This window comes from Enhydra lutris, unplaced genomic scaffold (assembly GCF_002288905.1).
Source record: "Enhydra lutris kenyoni isolate GAN:26980312 unplaced genomic scaffold, ASM228890v2 scaffoldscaffold9, whole genome shotgun sequence".
NCBI classification, from domain to species: Eukaryota; Metazoa; Chordata; class Mammalia; order Carnivora; family Mustelidae; genus Enhydra; species Enhydra lutris.
In genome coordinates this window covers 11624706-11643000 of record NW_019154093.1, presented here as the reverse complement: position 1 = coordinate 11643000, position 18295 = coordinate 11624706, and the positions used below count along the sequence as shown (strand labels likewise).

General features: G+C 40.5%; 1 protein-coding gene across 2 annotated transcripts in view; it reads left to right on the top strand.

The window, feature by feature from the left end:
• The window catches only part of LOC111142808 (Scm polycomb group protein homolog 1), a 186161-nt gene that overhangs the window by 97333 nt on the left and 70533 nt on the right, over positions 1 to 18295 (top strand). Inside the window, exons 7-8 of one of the 2 annotated variants that reach the window (XM_022496125.1) lie at positions 176 to 264; positions 4566 to 4809. In XM_022496125.1, the coding sequence (XP_022351833.1) occupies positions 176 to 264; positions 4566 to 4809 (333 nt within the window). Of the gene's footprint in view, positions 1 to 175; positions 265 to 4565; positions 4810 to 9980; positions 10221 to 18295 lie in introns of those variants that run through there. The other variant, XM_022496126.1, reaches the window with a different exon arrangement.

Here is an 18295-nt window from a genome sequence, read left to right as displayed (position 1 = left end):
TAATGAGGCATTTCTTCTATTTCACCTTTAAGTCCTTTCCTAACAGCCTGTGGTTCTATAACTGCCACAGCATATAGGTTGTGGCAGGAGTAGCTGGATTCCCAAGGGAAAACTTGATCTCACCACTCCCTTTTGAAACACATTTTTTATCTGTTGCCCATTATGTTTGCTGCAGGATTTCGGCTGAATGCCTCCTCTTGGCCCATGTTCCTTTTGAAGACACTAAATGGAGCAGAGATGGCTCCCATCAGGATTTTCCACAAGGTATGGTGTCCTTCAGATATCACCACTTGCCTAAGGTCAGATGCTCACATTCTTTCATTTACTAAGCCCCTAGTGTCTACTTTATGACGTGAGGGTGCCTTCTCAGAAACTGGTTCAGAGGGAGGATTTTTTAGTACCTTAGGAAGCAGCTCCTGTCCCTGGAGGAAATTTCACTCTAAGTCAGGATTCCTAGGTTTGGGGTCCCCACTCTGCCAATAATAAGCACTGTCCTTTTGTCCTTATCTGTAAGTGGGGTTCTGTCTCACAGGGTTGTTAAGTTAAAATGTGTTTAACAGTAAAACACATAAAATATATTATAAATCTAAAGGAGCTGTTGTCATCCTAGATCTTGGAATTCCCGAAGGTCCATATGCTAAACAAAGAGAAAGGAAGAAGACTCTTTTTTGAATGTCTGCAGTGTGTTTGGAGTTGCTATACACCATCTCATTTAATATCCACAGTTAACTTTCTGAAGCAAGAATTACAATTTCCATTTCATAGTTAAGGAAACAAATACTTTTGAATAAAGAACTTGCCCAAGATCACATGGCTAGTAAGTGGTGGAAAAGGGATGTAAAACCTGTACCCATTCTTACTTGTTTCTTAAGGCAGGAAGCTATCAGTCTGTGCTCAGCTGAATTCTTTAATGAGGTAAAGGAGACTAAATTAGTTTTGCCTATCCTGCTAGTTAAGTCTAAACCCAAAGAGCACTATATGGTTCCCAGAATATAGTGTACTGGGCAACTTAGAAACCCTTTGACTACAGCATATATCAAAATGGTGGGGTGGTGGGGAGGGAAACCAACAAATATTCTTTTACAGGCTTTGCCGAGCTACCAGAAAGTTAGAAACTCTGCAGAGGCCAGAATGAGGAAGGAGAACCAGTGGCAAGTGTATGTGGTGCACCTGTAGATGCCTTAAGGGGCATTCCCAGTCTTACTTTATAAGGACCTTATATTTTAACAGCCACAGTAGGATAGATGAGCACTTGTGGGCTTGTGCAAGGCAGGGAAACAGGCCTGAGACTGCAATGTAGATGACCAGATCAGCTGGTTACTCCTTTGTGGAAAGGTTGTTAACGCTGATAAGGAAAGACTCTGCGTGGGTTCTAGGGAGGGGTGAAAATGGAGTCACTTCCTCCAATAAAGCGGTCTTGACCCCTGCAGGTCCACGGTTCAGATAGAGTGCCTGGAGATATTTCTGAGTGCCCGCAGAGGCAAACCCAAAGCCTTTCCAGGTGGTTTGGTTGCTTTCAATCCAAGGTCATAGATGTCCCAAAAGTGAAGCACCATTTCAGAATTCCAGAGTCCTCAAAAACTCTCAAAACAAATCCAACATGATGGGACATCGGCAGATCCAACAAACAGGCTATATGCCAAGGGCTTTCAGATAATAGAAACACCAGATAGAGATTATAAATGAAGTATTTAAAAATGATTAAAGAATGAAAAGAAGGACTTTAAAAATTGAGAAGATACAAAACCCTATTTCTAAAAATATTTGAAAAAAACAAGCTGAACATTCAGAAATGAAACTTAATGATTAAAAGAACAAATTAATGGGTAGGTGTATAAGAAACTAGGACTTATAGAATTAACTGAAAGACATGTCTAAGGACTGTCCCCAGAACACAGTGCAAAGAGATAAAGAGATGGAAAATATTAAAGAGAAGAGACAGGAGAATAATATTAGAAGGCCTGATATGTGCTGATCATGAATTTCAGAAAGATTAATTAGAAAGAACAGAGAATAACAGTATTTCAGGAAGATATTAACAGAATTTTCCAGAGTGTATAATAAAGACGAAAGAATAGAGAATAAGGGTATCAGGAAGATATTAACAGAATTTTCCAGAGTGTATAATAAAGACGAATACATACCTTAAAATGTCGCGATATGACTGAAGTCCAAAGGAGAGATCTGAACAAGTAATCACGCAGAACACCTTCCAAAGGATTACAGGTAGGCCGGCAGCACATTTCCGGACAGCAGCAGTACAAGCCAAAAGACAATAGAACAGTTACCTTCCAAGTATCGAGAAAAAATTGTTGTCTACTTATAATTTTATATCTAGCCATATTATTATTTCAGAATGAATGTAAAATCAAGACATTTCCAAACAATTTATACAAGTAGTTACCAATATAGACACTGAAAGAACAGCTGAAAATTTATTTCATGAGGGAGAAAACTGAATTTAGAAAGTAAGAATGGAAGAAGTAGTGGTGAGGAAAAATTGTTTAACATGGGGGTAAAGCTAATCAAGCAGTGCCTATAACTATATAAACTAAGTATAATAACAACGTGGAGCTAAATTACCAAACGCCTATTAACTCAGAAGTAGTAAAACAGTCTAAGGTCCTTATATTGCTTGGGACTGTACATAAAGATGAGTTTAGATTTAATTATGTCAGCTGTACAGTTGTAATCTTCAGGAATGATCCACTGGAAGATTATAAAGAAAACGGTTAACATCTGAATCAATGGAACAGTGGAAAGGGAAGAAAATTCAATTGATTATAAAGGAGAAAAGGAAACCTGGAAAAATCAAGTTACATAGAAAGTCGGCAATATGATAATTGTAATAAATTTAAGTACACCAGTTATCACAAAAATGAGCTTAAACTCATCAGTTCAGACATACAATTAGATTGTTTTTAAATTTGACTACATGTTGTTTACAAGAGACACTGCTGAAATATGACACTAAAATATTGTAAGGAAAAGCAAAGACAACACTAGGCAAATCTTCATCATAATGAAGCCAGCGCTAATCATACTGATACTAGGCAAGGAGACTTTGTTGCTGAAAGACATTCTAAAGAGCCCTCTATCTACCAGTAAAAGAGTACACACTACTGAAAAACGGTGCCTCAGATATAAAAGCAAAATTTGACAGAATTTGGACAAATTGGAAAATCCACAATTGCTATGAGATATTTTAGTATATGTCTCTCAGTAATTGATAAATCAAGCACTCAAGGAAATTGACATATGAATCATCATAAGCTACTCAGTATTAAATCAGCTGATCAGTTTTAAAAAATCAGTTGCATTTCTATTTAATAGCAACAAGTGGCTTGAAAATAAAATTTTAAAAGATAGCACTTACCATAGCAATGAAATTATAATATGCCTAGAAAAGTGTTAGTAAGCATGAGATATTTATAGAGAAAATTTAAAAATTCATATTAGAGAAGGAATCTACATTAAAGAATGCTTAATAAATGGAAAATACTATCATGTTCATGGATGAGAAGGCTAAATATCACTTATACAAAGGTTATTTCTTCCTAAATTAATCTATAAATTCATTGGGATTCCAGTCAAAATCCAAATAGGGGTTTTCTGTGGACTTGAAAAGCTGATTCTATGAAATTAGCTTTCATATGAAAGATCATACGAAATTCATGTGAAAGATCAAGGAGAAAGAACACCCAAAGCCATACCAAAAAATGACAAACTAGGGGACTTTTTCTACCAGATACCCATTTAATAAGATGGTGTTATTGGTGCAGGATCAAAATGTAAGGCCAGGGAAAGAACAGAGTGTACAGCACTTTTGGGGAATTTTATCCTTGCAACTGCATTGCAAATCCACACTGTTGGAGAGAGTGTATGCAATGCTACAACCACTTAGGAGGGCACTTTGAGAGTATTTAATAAAGCATAAGATGCATACATCTCTCCTATAACCCAGAAATTCTACTCTTGCACACGCCCCCAAAAGTAACCCTCCCACATGTGTGCAAAGGAACAGGTACAAGAATGGTCATTGAAACTCTTGAAATAGTGGACAGTTAGAAACGATCATAAATGTCCGTCAAAGGGAAATGAGTAAGTAGTGAAATACACATATAATGGAATACTATTAGCACTTGAAATGGGTTGGGGCTGGAGTTATCAATATAGGTAAATTTCAAGAACACAATGTTAATAACAAAATTGTAGAATATGTACAGTATGATATCATTTATATAAAATTTTAAAGTATGCAAATGGATGTGTGTATATATAGTAAAATACGAAAACGTGGAATGGGCACAAAAGGGATTTACCTTTATCTGTTACCTTTTATTTCTTAAAAAAAAAGTCTAAATCAAAAATGGTAAAATGTTAGGACTTAAGAAGTAATACTTTGGTACCCTTTGAAATTCATTTAAAACAAAGACTGAATCTTCCATTTAAATCTTATAGAGCAGCCGGTCACTTTGTCGTCATCCAAATTTGGTAGCGGTCTTTTGGCGCACAGATGCCTCTGTCTTTGCATCTAGGTCTGCATATTTCTGTTTCTCATCTAGGAACCACCATCACCTTCCCACAACTTCTTCAAAATGGGAATGAAGCTAGAAGCTGTGGACAGGAAGAACCCTCATTTCATTTGCCCAGCCACTATTGGGGAGGTGCGGGGCTCAGAGGTGCTTGTCACCTTTGACGGGTGGCGAGGGGCCTTTGACTACTGGTGCCGCTTCGACTCCCGGGACATCTTCCCTGTGGGCTGGTGCTCCTTGACTGGAGACAACCTACAGCCACCTGGCACAAAAGGTAAAGGCTCATCTGTGAGCTCTTGAACTCAGGGCCCAAGTCGGGAAGGGGCATTGCTTATCTCCCATGGGCGGCGTCTCTTCACTCAGCCTCACTAGAAGGCGCCTGAGATGAAGACCAAGTTCTACCTGAGAGTAATCAGAAACAAGAATTAAATGTCAAAGGGAGCTAGATGCAGAGGTTGGGATAAAGTAAAATTTCCTCACTCCAAATATCCTGGTTTATCCTCAGCACCTAGCCTCTCCTCTCTGTCAGTTTGGTTCCTGGCCTGTTTCAGAGTTTGAGGGGTATCGGTCAGGATGCACCTCTGTCTCAGGACTCGGGCTTTGCACGTGAGCCGGACTAGCACCGTGTCACCGGAGCAGTGGAGACGCGCTATAGCTCAATGGGAAGAGCGTGAGCTCTACAGTAAGACAGACATAGGCTTGAGTCCCAGCTCTGCCTCTTTTACCAGCCACGTGGCTTTGGGCAGTTAGTTCACCTTTCTGAATCCCAAATTCCTCGTCCGTAAGAGAACACCTGCTTCATAAAGTTATTGTGAGGAATAAATGAGATGACGTGGGTTAAATGCTTCCCTAGTATGTGCTAAATACCCAGTGCTAAACAAGTGTTTTTTTTTCTATTATTGCTGCTATTATTATAGTTATTATATGCTATTACTGTATTTGTTACAATTACTATATAATGTATATTATGCCATATACTTATGATTGTGCTATTATTATAAAAATAACGACTCCTGGTGGGAGAGTATATATAAAATACTGGAAGAGTACCACAGAGCAGTTGAACAATAAATTATATTTCTAATGACGATGATCTTGGGTATCACCCAGGAATAGAGTTTGAGATAGCTGTGTCTCATCCCTGAAGTCTAAAAGTACTAGTGAATCTGAGGGAATAGAAAGCCGCCCTTCCTGTTGTCTGTCAGTCTCTCCTAAGCCTCCGTCAATTTCACTCATTCAGGGCGCCCGATATTTATTGAGCACTTAATCGTGAGCTAAGCTGAGGATATAGCAGTTACAAAGATGAAAAACATTTCTGCTCTCCTGGAACTACTGTTCTAGTGGGATGAGATGGTTGATAAGCACCAAAATCAAGAAATTAACAAGGTGGCTTCAGATTGTCAGTTTCTCCTCAGGAATAAAGTATGATGAGGCAGTGGCAGTGGAGGAGTGATTGTGAAGGGAGTTTTTGCTTAACAGCTTTATCGAAGTGTAACTGAAGTGAAACAAATGGCACATACTTAAAGTATGCCATTTGAAAAGTTTTGACACATAATGTACGTACAGGAAACCGTAGCCATAGTTGAGATAATGAACATATCCATCATGGCCAAAAGTTTCCTTGTTCCTCTTGGTGGAGAGGGGAGATTCTTTAGATGCAATTTCTTTTCAGAAAAATATGTCTGAAAAGTGACATCCAAATTGAATGACAAGAAAGAGAATTCCAAGCAGGGGGGGACATACATGTCCTGGGACTGACACACGAATGAGCATGTGTTTCAGGGGCAGAGAGAAGCCTGCTTCTACTGGAATGCACTGTGCAAGGAGGAAAGTGGCAAAACCTGCTAGGACCCCAAAAGCCAGAGTGAGAATTTGGACTTTATTCTAAACATTGGGGAGTCATTAGAGGGCACTGTCTGTAGGGGAGTGACAAGATCTGGTTTACTTTTAAAAAGTCACTTGGACACTTCTATCCAGAATTCAACTCAACAATGAAAAAGATGACCCAGTTAAAAAATGGGCAAAGAGTTTGAATAGACATTTCTCCAAAAAGGATACATATAAAAGGCCAATAAGCACTTGAAAAGATACTCTACATCATTAGCCCTTAGAGAAATGCAAATCGAAGCCACAAGGAGATACCATTCACACCCGTGGGTATATCATCAAAAGGCAGTAACAGGTGTTGGTGAGAGTGTGGAGGAATTAGAGCTCACATTTCTAGTGAGATGGTGAAATGGTGCAGCCCCTTTGGAACAGTTTGGAAGTTACTCAAAATGTTAAACATGGAGTTACCTGTGACCTAGCAATACCGCTCGTGGGTATACACCCAAGAGAGCAGAAAGCCTTTCTGCACAAAACCGTGTCATGAGTGTTCATGGCAACATTATTCACAGTAACCAAAAAGTCGAAGTAGTCCATGTGTCCACCATGTGCCCAGCAGACAAATAAAATGTGGTATCTCCATATGAAATACAGTTTGGCATTAAAAAGGAATGAAGTCCCAAAATATGCTGCACCACAGATGTACCCTGAAAAACCTTATTCTAAGAGAAAACAAGCCAGTCACAAAAGACCATACACAGCATGACTGCATCCGTATGGGGTGTCCAGAAGAGGCGGAATCACAGAGAAAAAAGTCAGGTAGTGGTTGCCAACGGCCTGGGGGAGAGGGGAAATGGGACGTGCCTTTGATGAGCACAGGGATGATAAAGATGGTCTAAAATTAGATAGGGATGATGTTTGCCATTCTGTGTATCTACTAAAAACACTGATTGGTGCTCTTTAAAAGGGCGAATCTTGGGCGCCTGGGTGGCTCAGTGGGTTAAGCCTCTGCCTTCGGCTCAGGTCATGATCTCAGGGTCCTGGGATCGAGGCCCGCATCGGGCTCTCTGCTCAGCTCAGGAAGATATTAACAGAATTTTCCAGAGTGTATAATAAAGACGAAAGAATAGAGAATAAGGGTATCAGGAAGATATTAACAGAATTTTCCAGAGTGTATAATAAAGACGAATACATACCTTAAAATGTCGCGATATGACTGAAGTCCAAAGGAGAGATCTGAACAAGTAATCACGCAGAACACCTTCCAAAGGATTACAGGTAGGCCGGCAGCACATTTCCGGACAGCAGCAGTACAAGCCAAAAGACAATAGAACAGTTACCTTCCAAGTATCGAGAAAAAATTGTTGTCTACTTATAATTTTATATCTAGCCATATTATTATTTCAGAATGAATGTAAAATCAAGACATTTCCAAACAATTTATACAAGTAGTTACCAATATAGACACTGAAAGAACAGCTGAAAATTTATTTCATGAGGGAGAAAACTGAATTTAGAAAGTAAGAATGGAAGAAGTAGTGGTGAGGAAAAATTGTTTAACATGGGGGTAAAGCTAATCAAGCAGTGCCTATAACTATATAAACTAAGTATAATAACAACGTGGAGCTAAATTACCAAACGCCTATTAACTCAGAAGTAGTAAAACAGTCTAAGGTCCTTATATTGCTTGGGACTGTACATAAAGATGAGTTTAGATTTAATTATGTCAGCTGTACAGTTGTAATCTTCAGGAATGATCCACTGGAAGATTATAAAGAAAACGGTTAACATCTGAATCAATGGAACAGTGGAAAGGGAAGAAAATTCAATTGATTATAAAGGAGAAAAGGAAACCTGGAAAAATCAAGTTACATAGAAAGTCGGCAATATGATAATTGTAATAAATTTAAGTACACCAGTTATCACAAAAATGAGCTTAAACTCATCAGTTCAGACATACAATTAGATTGTTTTTAAATTTGACTACATGTTGTTTACAAGAGACACTGCTGAAATATGACACTAAAATATTGTAAGGAAAAGCAAAGACAACACTAGGCAAATCTTCATCATAATGAAGCCAGCGCTAATCATACTGATACTAGGCAAGGAGACTTTGTTGCTGAAAGACATTCTAAAGAGCCCTCTATCTACCAGTAAAAGAGTACACACTACTGAAAAACGGTGCCTCAGATATAAAAGCAAAATTTGACAGAATTTGGACAAATTGGAAAATCCACAATTGCTATGAGATATTTTAGTATATGTCTCTCAGTAATTGATAAATCAAGCACTCAAGGAAATTGACATATGAATCATCATAAGCTACTCAGTATTAAATCAGCTGATCAGTTTTAAAAAATCAGTTGCATTTCTATTTAATAGCAACAAGTGGCTTGAAAATAAAATTTTAAAAGATAGCACTTACCATAGCAATGAAATTATAATATGCCTAGAAAAGTGTTAGTAAGCATGAGATATTTATAGAGAAAATTTAAAAATTCATATTAGAGAAGGAATCTACATTAAAGAATGCTTAATAAATGGAAAATACTATCATGTTCATGGATGAGAAGGCTAAATATCACTTATACAAAGGTTATTTCTTCCTAAATTAATCTATAAATTCATTGGGATTCCAGTCAAAATCCAAATAGGGGTTTTCTGTGGACTTGAAAAGCTGATTCTATGAAATTAGCTTTCATATGAAAGATCATACGAAATTCATGTGAAAGATCAAGGAGAAAGAACACCCAAAGCCATACCAAAAAATGACAAACTAGGGGACTTTTTCTACCAGATACCCATTTAATAAGATGGTGTTATTGGTGCAGGATCAAAATGTAAGGCCAGGGAAAGAACAGAGTGTACAGCACTTTTGGGGAATTTTATCCTTGCAACTGCATTGCAAATCCACACTGTTGGAGAGAGTGTATGCAATGCTACAACCACTTAGGAGGGCACTTTGAGAGTATTTAATAAAGCATAAGATGCATACATCTCTCCTATAACCCAGAAATTCTACTCTTGCACACGCCCCCAAAAGTAACCCTCCCACATGTGTGCAAAGGAACAGGTACAAGAATGGTCATTGAAACTCTTGAAATAGTGGACAGTTAGAAACGATCATAAATGTCCGTCAAAGGGAAATGAGTAAGTAGTGAAATACACATATAATGGAATACTATTAGCACTTGAAATGGGTTGGGGCTGGAGTTATCAATATAGGTAAATTTCAAGAACACAATGTTAATAACAAAATTGTAGAATATGTACAGTATGATATCATTTATATAAAATTTTAAAGTATGCAAATGGATGTGTGTATATATAGTAAAATACGAAAACGTGGAATGGGCACAAAAGGGATTTACCTTTATCTGTTACCTTTTATTTCTTAAAAAAAAAGTCTAAATCAAAAATGGTAAAATGTTAGGACTTAAGAAGTAATACTTTGGTACCCTTTGAAATTCATTTAAAACAAAGACTGAATCTTCCATTTAAATCTTATAGAGCAGCCGGTCACTTTGTCGTCATCCAAATTTGGTAGCGGTCTTTTGGCGCACAGATGCCTCTGTCTTTGCATCTAGGTCTGCATATTTCTGTTTCTCATCTAGGAACCACCATCACCTTCCCACAACTTCTTCAAAATGGGAATGAAGCTAGAAGCTGTGGACAGGAAGAACCCTCATTTCATTTGCCCAGCCACTATTGGGGAGGTGCGGGGCTCAGAGGTGCTTGTCACCTTTGACGGGTGGCGAGGGGCCTTTGACTACTGGTGCCGCTTCGACTCCCGGGACATCTTCCCTGTGGGCTGGTGCTCCTTGACTGGAGACAACCTACAGCCACCTGGCACAAAAGGTAAAGGCTCATCTGTGAGCTCTTGAACTCAGGGCCCAAGTCGGGAAGGGGCATTGCTTATCTCCCATGGGCGGCGTCTCTTCACTCAGCCTCACTAGAAGGCGCCTGAGATGAAGACCAAGTTCTACCTGAGAGTAATCAGAAACAAGAATTAAATGTCAAAGGGAGCTAGATGCAGAGGTTGGGATAAAGTAAAATTTCCTCACTCCAAATATCCTGGTTTATCCTCAGCACCTAGCCTCTCCTCTCTGTCAGTTTGGTTCCTGGCCTGTTTCAGAGTTTGAGGGGTATCGGTCAGGATGCACCTCTGTCTCAGGACTCGGGCTTTGCACGTGAGCCGGACTAGCACCGTGTCACCGGAGCAGTGGAGACGCGCTATAGCTCAATGGGAAGAGCGTGAGCTCTACAGTAAGACAGACATAGGCTTGAGTCCCAGCTCTGCCTCTTTTACCAGCCACGTGGCTTTGGGCAGTTAGTTCACCTTTCTGAATCCCAAATTCCTCGTCCGTAAGAGAACACCTGCTTCATAAAGTTATTGTGAGGAATAAATGAGATGACGTGGGTTAAATGCTTCCCTAGTATGTGCTAAATACCCAGTGCTAAACAAGTGTTTTTTTTTCTATTATTGCTGCTATTATTATAGTTATTATATGCTATTACTGTATTTGTTACAATTACTATATAATGTATATTATGCCATATACTTATGATTGTGCTATTATTATAAAAATAACGACTCCTGGTGGGAGAGTATATATAAAATACTGGAAGAGTACCACAGAGCAGTTGAACAATAAATTATATTTCTAATGACGATGATCTTGGGTATCACCCAGGAATAGAGTTTGAGATAGCTGTGTCTCATCCCTGAAGTCTAAAAGTACTAGTGAATCTGAGGGAATAGAAAGCCGCCCTTCCTGTTGTCTGTCAGTCTCTCCTAAGCCTCCGTCAATTTCACTCATTCAGGGCGCCCGATATTTATTGAGCACTTAATCGTGAGCTAAGCTGAGGATATAGCAGTTACAAAGATGAAAAACATTTCTGCTCTCCTGGAACTACTGTTCTAGTGGGATGAGATGGTTGATAAGCACCAAAATCAAGAAATTAACAAGGTGGCTTCAGATTGTCAGTTTCTCCTCAGGAATAAAGTATGATGAGGCAGTGGCAGTGGAGGAGTGATTGTGAAGGGAGTTTTTGCTTAACAGCTTTATCGAAGTGTAACTGAAGTGAAACAAATGGCACATACTTAAAGTATGCCATTTGAAAAGTTTTGACACATAATGTACGTACAGGAAACCGTAGCCATAGTTGAGATAATGAACATATCCATCATGGCCAAAAGTTTCCTTGTTCCTCTTGGTGGAGAGGGGAGATTCTTTAGATGCAATTTCTTTTCAGAAAAATATGTCTGAAAAGTGACATCCAAATTGAATGACAAGAAAGAGAATTCCAAGCAGGGGGGGGACATACATGTCCTGGGACTGACACACGAATGAGCATGTGTTTCAGGGGCAGAGAGAAGCCTGCTTCTACTGGAATGCACTGTGCAAGGAGGAAAGTGGCAAAACCTGCTAGGACCCCAAAAGCCAGAGTGAGAATTTGGACTTTATTCTAAACATTGGGGAGTCATTAGAGGGCACTGTCTGTAGGGGAGTGACAAGATCTGGTTTACTTTTAAAAAGTCACTTGGACACTTCTATCCAGAATTCAACTCAACAATGAAAAAGATGACCCAGTTAAAAAATGGGCAAAGAGTTTGAATAGACATTTCTCCAAAAAGGATACATATAAAAGGCCAATAAGCACTTGAAAAGATACTCTACATCATTAGCCCTTAGAGAAATGCAAATCGAAGCCACAAGGAGATACCATTCACACCCGTGGGTATATCATCAAAAGGCAGTAACAGGTGTTGGTGAGAGTGTGGAGGAATTAGAGCTCACATTTCTAGTGAGATGGTGAAATGGTGCAGCCCCTTTGGAACAGTTTGGAAGTTACTCAAAATGTTAAACATGGAGTTACCTGTGACCTAGCAATACCGCTCGTGGGTATACACCCAAGAGAGCAGAAAGCCTTTCTGCACAAAACCGTGTCATGAGTGTTCATGGCAACATTATTCACAGTAACCAAAAAGTCGAAGTAGTCCATGTGTCCACCATGTGCCCAGCAGACAAATAAAATGTGGTATCTCCATATGAAATACAGTTTGGCATTAAAAAGGAATGAAGTCCCAAAATATGCTGCACCACAGATGTACCCTGAAAAACCTTATTCTAAGAGAAAACAAGCCAGTCACAAAAGACCATACACAGCATGACTGCATCCGTATGGGGTGTCCAGAAGAGGCGGAATCACAGAGAAAAAAGTCAGGTAGTGGTTGCCAACGGCCTGGGGGAGAGGGGAAATGGGACGTGCCTTTGATGAGCACAGGGATGATAAAGATGGTCTAAAATTAGATAGGGATGATGTTTGCCATTCTGTGTATCTACTAAAAACACTGATTGGTGCTCTTTAAAAGGGCGAATCTTGGGCGCCTGGGTGGCTCAGTGGGTTAAGCCTCTGCCTTCGGCTCAGGTCATGATCTCAGGGTCCTGGGATCGAGGCCCGCATCGGGCTCTCTGCTCAGCGGGGAGCCTGCTTTCTCCTCTCTCTCTATGCCTGCCTCTCTGCCTACTTGTGATCTCTCTCTCTCTGTTTCAAATAAATAAATAAAATCTTTTAAAAAAAAAATAAAAGGGCGAATCTTATGGTATGTGAAGTACCTATCGATAAAGCTGTTCTTTTAAAAAAAAAAAAAATCACGCGGGCCGCTTATGGAGAATGGGTGGTGCCAGGGTAACTGACAAGGAAGAGGTAAGGGTTGTTGGGATGAGGTGGGTGGCACTGAGGTGGAGAGCCCTTGAGATGGGGGCAGGGCAGCGGGGAGACATACTTCCTGCCTCAGGAAAGTGCTCCTCCTCTCTGCTTCAAGGAACAAGTGCCGGGCAGTTGCTGTGAGAAATCCATCGCTGTGCACGCTGTAAGCCCCGTGAGGCAATTATCTCTGGGGAGGCAGCAGGAAGAGATGTGCGGCGGAGGTGGTAGCAGAGTCATTTTTATTTATTTGAGACGAACAAGGTAACCCTTGGTGCTCCCGGCTGTGTTCAGTGAGTAGGCTGATTTTCTCACTTTCTTGCCTAGAGAATTGTGTTGTTTGGATTGGTAAATCTCTTAGAGCCGTTAGGCCGTTCTCAAGAGCCAGGAGAGCTGGGAGTCTTCGTGCCCAGGAGTCGCAGGGCGGGTGTTCCTTTCTGACTGTGCACCCTGCGGATAAGAAATATGACTCACTCTGTGGTTCTTCCAGAGGTGTTTGCTGACTGTTTTTCATGCCCTTCTGCATGTCCATGGATAGCTTCGATTTGTAACAGAAGGTGACCAGAAGGACCAGGCTCAGAAGGTAGAGAGAGACCTTCTTCCAGTTGGCATTTCCAGAGCAGGTCATTCGGTCACCATTCCAACAGCCAGTGCTCCTCCAGTGACTCCCCCGCCCCCCTCCTCATACCCTCAGTAGGTTCTGTAGTGTAGCTCTCAGAAACAGCAGAACGTCAGCCACCTCATTGTCCTGGCTAGGGAGCAAGTGATCCAATGTGGAAAAAATGCAGTTACTCAATTCATTTCTCAAAACAAGATGTTCTCTCTGTGTAAGCCTGTTCTCTTTCTAATCATACTGTCTCCTCCTCCCTTCCTACCTTCTTGGTAGGATAAGTTTTCTTGTTCACAATGAGTAGGAAAAGAAAAATAACAATTTTATTTAATGTTCTTTTATGTGCATTTATTTCATTTTATATTCCTGGTAACTCTGAACTAGGTATAATTATTCTCGGATACATTTTATTTATGAGAAAAGTGAAGTCCAGAGGGTTAAGTGACTTAGTTTTCTTGATATCTGAGTCTAGGGGGCGAAGTCATGGAGATCTTCCAGGAGGGCCAGCTGTCAAGGGCCATTTCGAGCCATATTGCCTTCACATGTCTCCCCTGTACTCTCTGTTCTTCTTCGGGCTTTCTTCAACGCTTCATTTGGGACCCTGGATTTGGGCTTCTGGATCCTGATATGAAATAGTAAAGAAGCCATGTTGTATACGATGAGAGCTTTGAAATGGGGTCTTGTCACATCTGGGCCACAAACTTGTTTTATGTCTTTGAGCAAGTGATTCCTAACGTGAGAGGTTGAACAGGTGACCCTTGAGGGCCCTCCCACTGTGATATTGTCTCTTCCTCCTCTTGGGGATGGGTAACAAGTGATTCCTGTGACTGTCTCCGGCTTGATTCCTGGTCCAGCTCACCACCTTGCTGTGCCCTCCACCTGCCTAGGAAACTATACTATCTCTCTCAGACTCCTGCATGCTGGTGTTTCTCCTTTGCTAAGAAGTAGTAGAGCTAAGGAGTAGAGCTCCTGAACTCCTGGGGTCCAGCCAACTTGCATAAGCAGCAAATCCAGCTTGTAACTAATCCAGGGTACTTGGTTATAAAAGATAGAAGCTTTTTTTTTTTTTAACTCATTGCTTTTGTGTGTGTGTGACTTAACATAAAACTGAAATAAAGGCAAGCTTTACTTTTTAAGTTTTAAAAAAAACAAAGAGTGCAGTCCACTCAGCATGACAATAATGTTTAATTGGGCTTTCACCATCATAACCATCCACCTAACTCCCCCTTGCCCTGATTTCAGGCTGGGTGAGCCCATTTTAGATTATAGGCTCTCTTCCTATGCAGTTTTACAATAGGAAGAGAACATGAGATACAAGCTATTTCATCTTTACATTTTTATTATAAATTAATGTATTGCTATCTGGATTATACTTCAGTCTGTTGTGACTTCACAGACTGTAAACCGGGTCTGGCTGTTCTCTATATGCTGATACTGATATGGGAGTCCAGGAGAGGTTCTGCCTTTGAACACACCTGTTGGAATAAAAGGTCAGCCAGGCCTCTTCTGCCCTTTCATCCCACCCTTTCTACCTGTGACATCATACAAAGAGAAAACTTCAAAAGCTGACTCAGGGCTGGGGTTGAGGTGCAGGAATATTACTCTGGTCTAGAGAGTAAGAATTTGATGCTTAAAAACAAAACTTTCAGAATGTCTCTTCCAATTGTTTCTGTGAAACATTTAAAAGTATTTCCTGTACTTCATAGATGGCGCCTTCCTCTTGTAAAACTATGTTGGAAACTATACTATAGTCACTTTAGGATTCGGGGTTAGAAAAGGGGTTGGTTAAATTGTAATCCTAAACTATGCAGGGAAAAACTAGGGTAGAGGCAGGAATAACACAACCCAGGCCATACTGTTGGTAACAGGTTGTAGGTCAGCTGATAGGCTGGTTTTCTTCATCCATCCATCCATTCATTCAAGCTCTTCCAGGTCACAGCTGAGTGCTGGTCTGTGGCCTGTTGGAGCTTCTCCCTTTAGAGTTTACAGTTTGGGGAGCATACAGACAAATAGGGAATTATAGCTTTTAAGTAATAAAGTATGGAAGGGCCAATAACCTAGTTTGGAGGATGGAAGGTAGAGGCCAGAAGAGGCTTCCAAAGGAGGTGACATCTGAGCTGAAACTAGGAAGAGTGGGGAGATGGAGGGAAAATTCTAGCTAGCAGTAGGGGAGGCCCAAGACTGGAGAAAAAAAAAAAGGTAATTAAAAAATTTTAAAAACAGTGTGCTGAGGACCTAAAAAATGTTTACACAACTAGATTGCAGAGTGTAAAGAGAGGACTGGAAAGAGGAAAGGCTGGGCAAGTAACACAGGAAGTACACAGCTCCCCTTTTACACTGTTTTAAAGATCGAGGTAGTTGTCCTAAAAGCAATGAGAGCCATTGAATGGGCTTTCATTGGGAGATTACAGGTCAGATTTGTGTTCTAGAAGAATCATTCTGGTAGCAGTGAGAGGACTGGTGGCTTCCAGAAGCTGGAGGCAGAGATGTCCGTTAACAAGCTGTTATAATATTCCAGTGAAAGAATTGAAGGAATGACATTGTGGTGAAAAGGACAGAAAGATTGGGGGGGGGCATATTCTTTGAATAAAGAAGCCAAAATATGAGTTCTTACAGTTCAACACCTATTTTATTTATGTAATGAATAATTACCCCTGCAATATGTAAAATATCACTAGTTTTTCAGTATAAGCATTAGTGAGAGAGCTAAAATTTTTCTTTTTGTTTTGTCTAGGAAGTTAAGATTCATTACTGCCTAGAGTCCTGGAGTTCCAAAATTACTTGGAACTAATTTATAATTTCATCTTTATATCCCCGGCACTTGACTCAGTAATAATTTGTTGAGTAAAATAGGTCATGCTGTGTTTTCTGATTCAATTTCTATTCATCAACTATAAAGCTACTATTCACTTAATTACAAAAGTGAGAGTACTACTCTCATTTTAACAGCAGACTAAAATCTATTTAAACTAATGTTCTGTTTTTTAAATTTGGGAAACTTTATGACCAAAAGTGAGAGTGGCAAGGGGCAGCTCAGTCAGTTAAGCGACCAGCTCTTGATTTCAGCTCAGGTCATGATCTCAGGGTCGTGGCATGGAGCCCCCTATCAGGCTCTGCGCTGGGTGTGGAACCTGCTTAAGATTCTCTCTCTCCCTCTCTCCCTCCCTGCCCCCACTTGCTCACTCTCTCTGTCTCTCTAAAAAAATAAATAAATAAATAAGAGTGGCAAAGGGCACTCATCTCCAGAAACATTTGTATGGCTGTCCACCTGCCCTTCTGGCCAACTTCTTTTGCTACTAAGCCACAGCAAACAGGAGAATGTCCTCTCTCTAGAAATTTCTGGCAACTAATATGCCCTGCTTGTCCCATGAGAAGGTGTATTCACTAACCATGTCAGAAAAGGTACAGGCACACAGATTAATAAGCGAAACAAATTCTTTGCTACCTTTAATGAGGACAGCCTCTTGGCTTTTTGGCTATTTTCCTTTTTACCCTCTCAGATATCGTAGTTCCAGGCCTTGCCTTTCTTTAATATACCATTTCCTCCCTAACACACTCACATGCGTGTACACATAATTTCTCATTATTCCAGCTTTGGCCTTGTACTTGACTCACACTGGCCTCTGGCCTGTATCCATCCACTTGTTGAGCAGCCTCCTTGCAGTAATGCTAGGCTCAGTGGAGGTGATAGAGAAGTGCCCACTTCCCAGTTTGATAGAGTAATTGAAATGGGACAATGGGCGTGCACTTGCACAGCACCAAGCAGCACATGGCAGATGCCCACTGGATGTTAGTTCTATCTGAATTGAGATGCCTGGGCATCCCAAGAAAGGGGAGCCTTGCACAGAAGCATTTAAATGCTCTATTTTGGTCAGAAAAGATACACATACTTAGGAGATGAGGTTTGTGCAATGAACCAGTACTCCCATAACTGGCTTTCTCGTGATTGTGTGTTTACAGTACGCAAATAGAAATAGGCAAAGGGGGAAATGACTTGAGTGACACTAGATTAGGAAGCGGGGATCTGGGTTTTTCCTCTGACTCTCATTATATCTGCCTAAGGGACAGAAAAGTCCTGTCCCATGCCCCTCTTCCAGCTTCCTGGAGCTGCCCCTTGGCCTGCCCACTTCCCTGGCCTTCAGCAGCCGCAGATGCCTAGGAATGGTAGCCGTGTCCTGGCACATGCAGTGAAACAGCTGGAGTCCCTCAAACTCTTGGAAAAAATGAGATGTTCATAGATTTAACCACACCTGCTGTTGTCTTCAGATTTCTTAGACCCATGTAGTTTTCTCTGGCTTTTATGACAGCACCTGCTGTGTGCCAGCATCAGTACACATCAGCTTGCAGAAGCCCCTCTTCTAAATCAGTGTCTGTGGTTTTTAGGAAAGCCATACTGGAAACCAGTAATATGAACATGAACTCTCTCTAGTTACATTCTCTCCCTTAATTAAAGAGATGATTTTTTGAGGAAATATTATAGTTATAATCTCACTAATGACTTACTAAGTAGGAAAAGCATAAACATTCACGTATATGAAGGAGGTGAGGAAAACTTGGAAAACTCTTATACAGAGCAAAGAAAAACAAGATTTTGAGGGTGCAACGGCAAGAA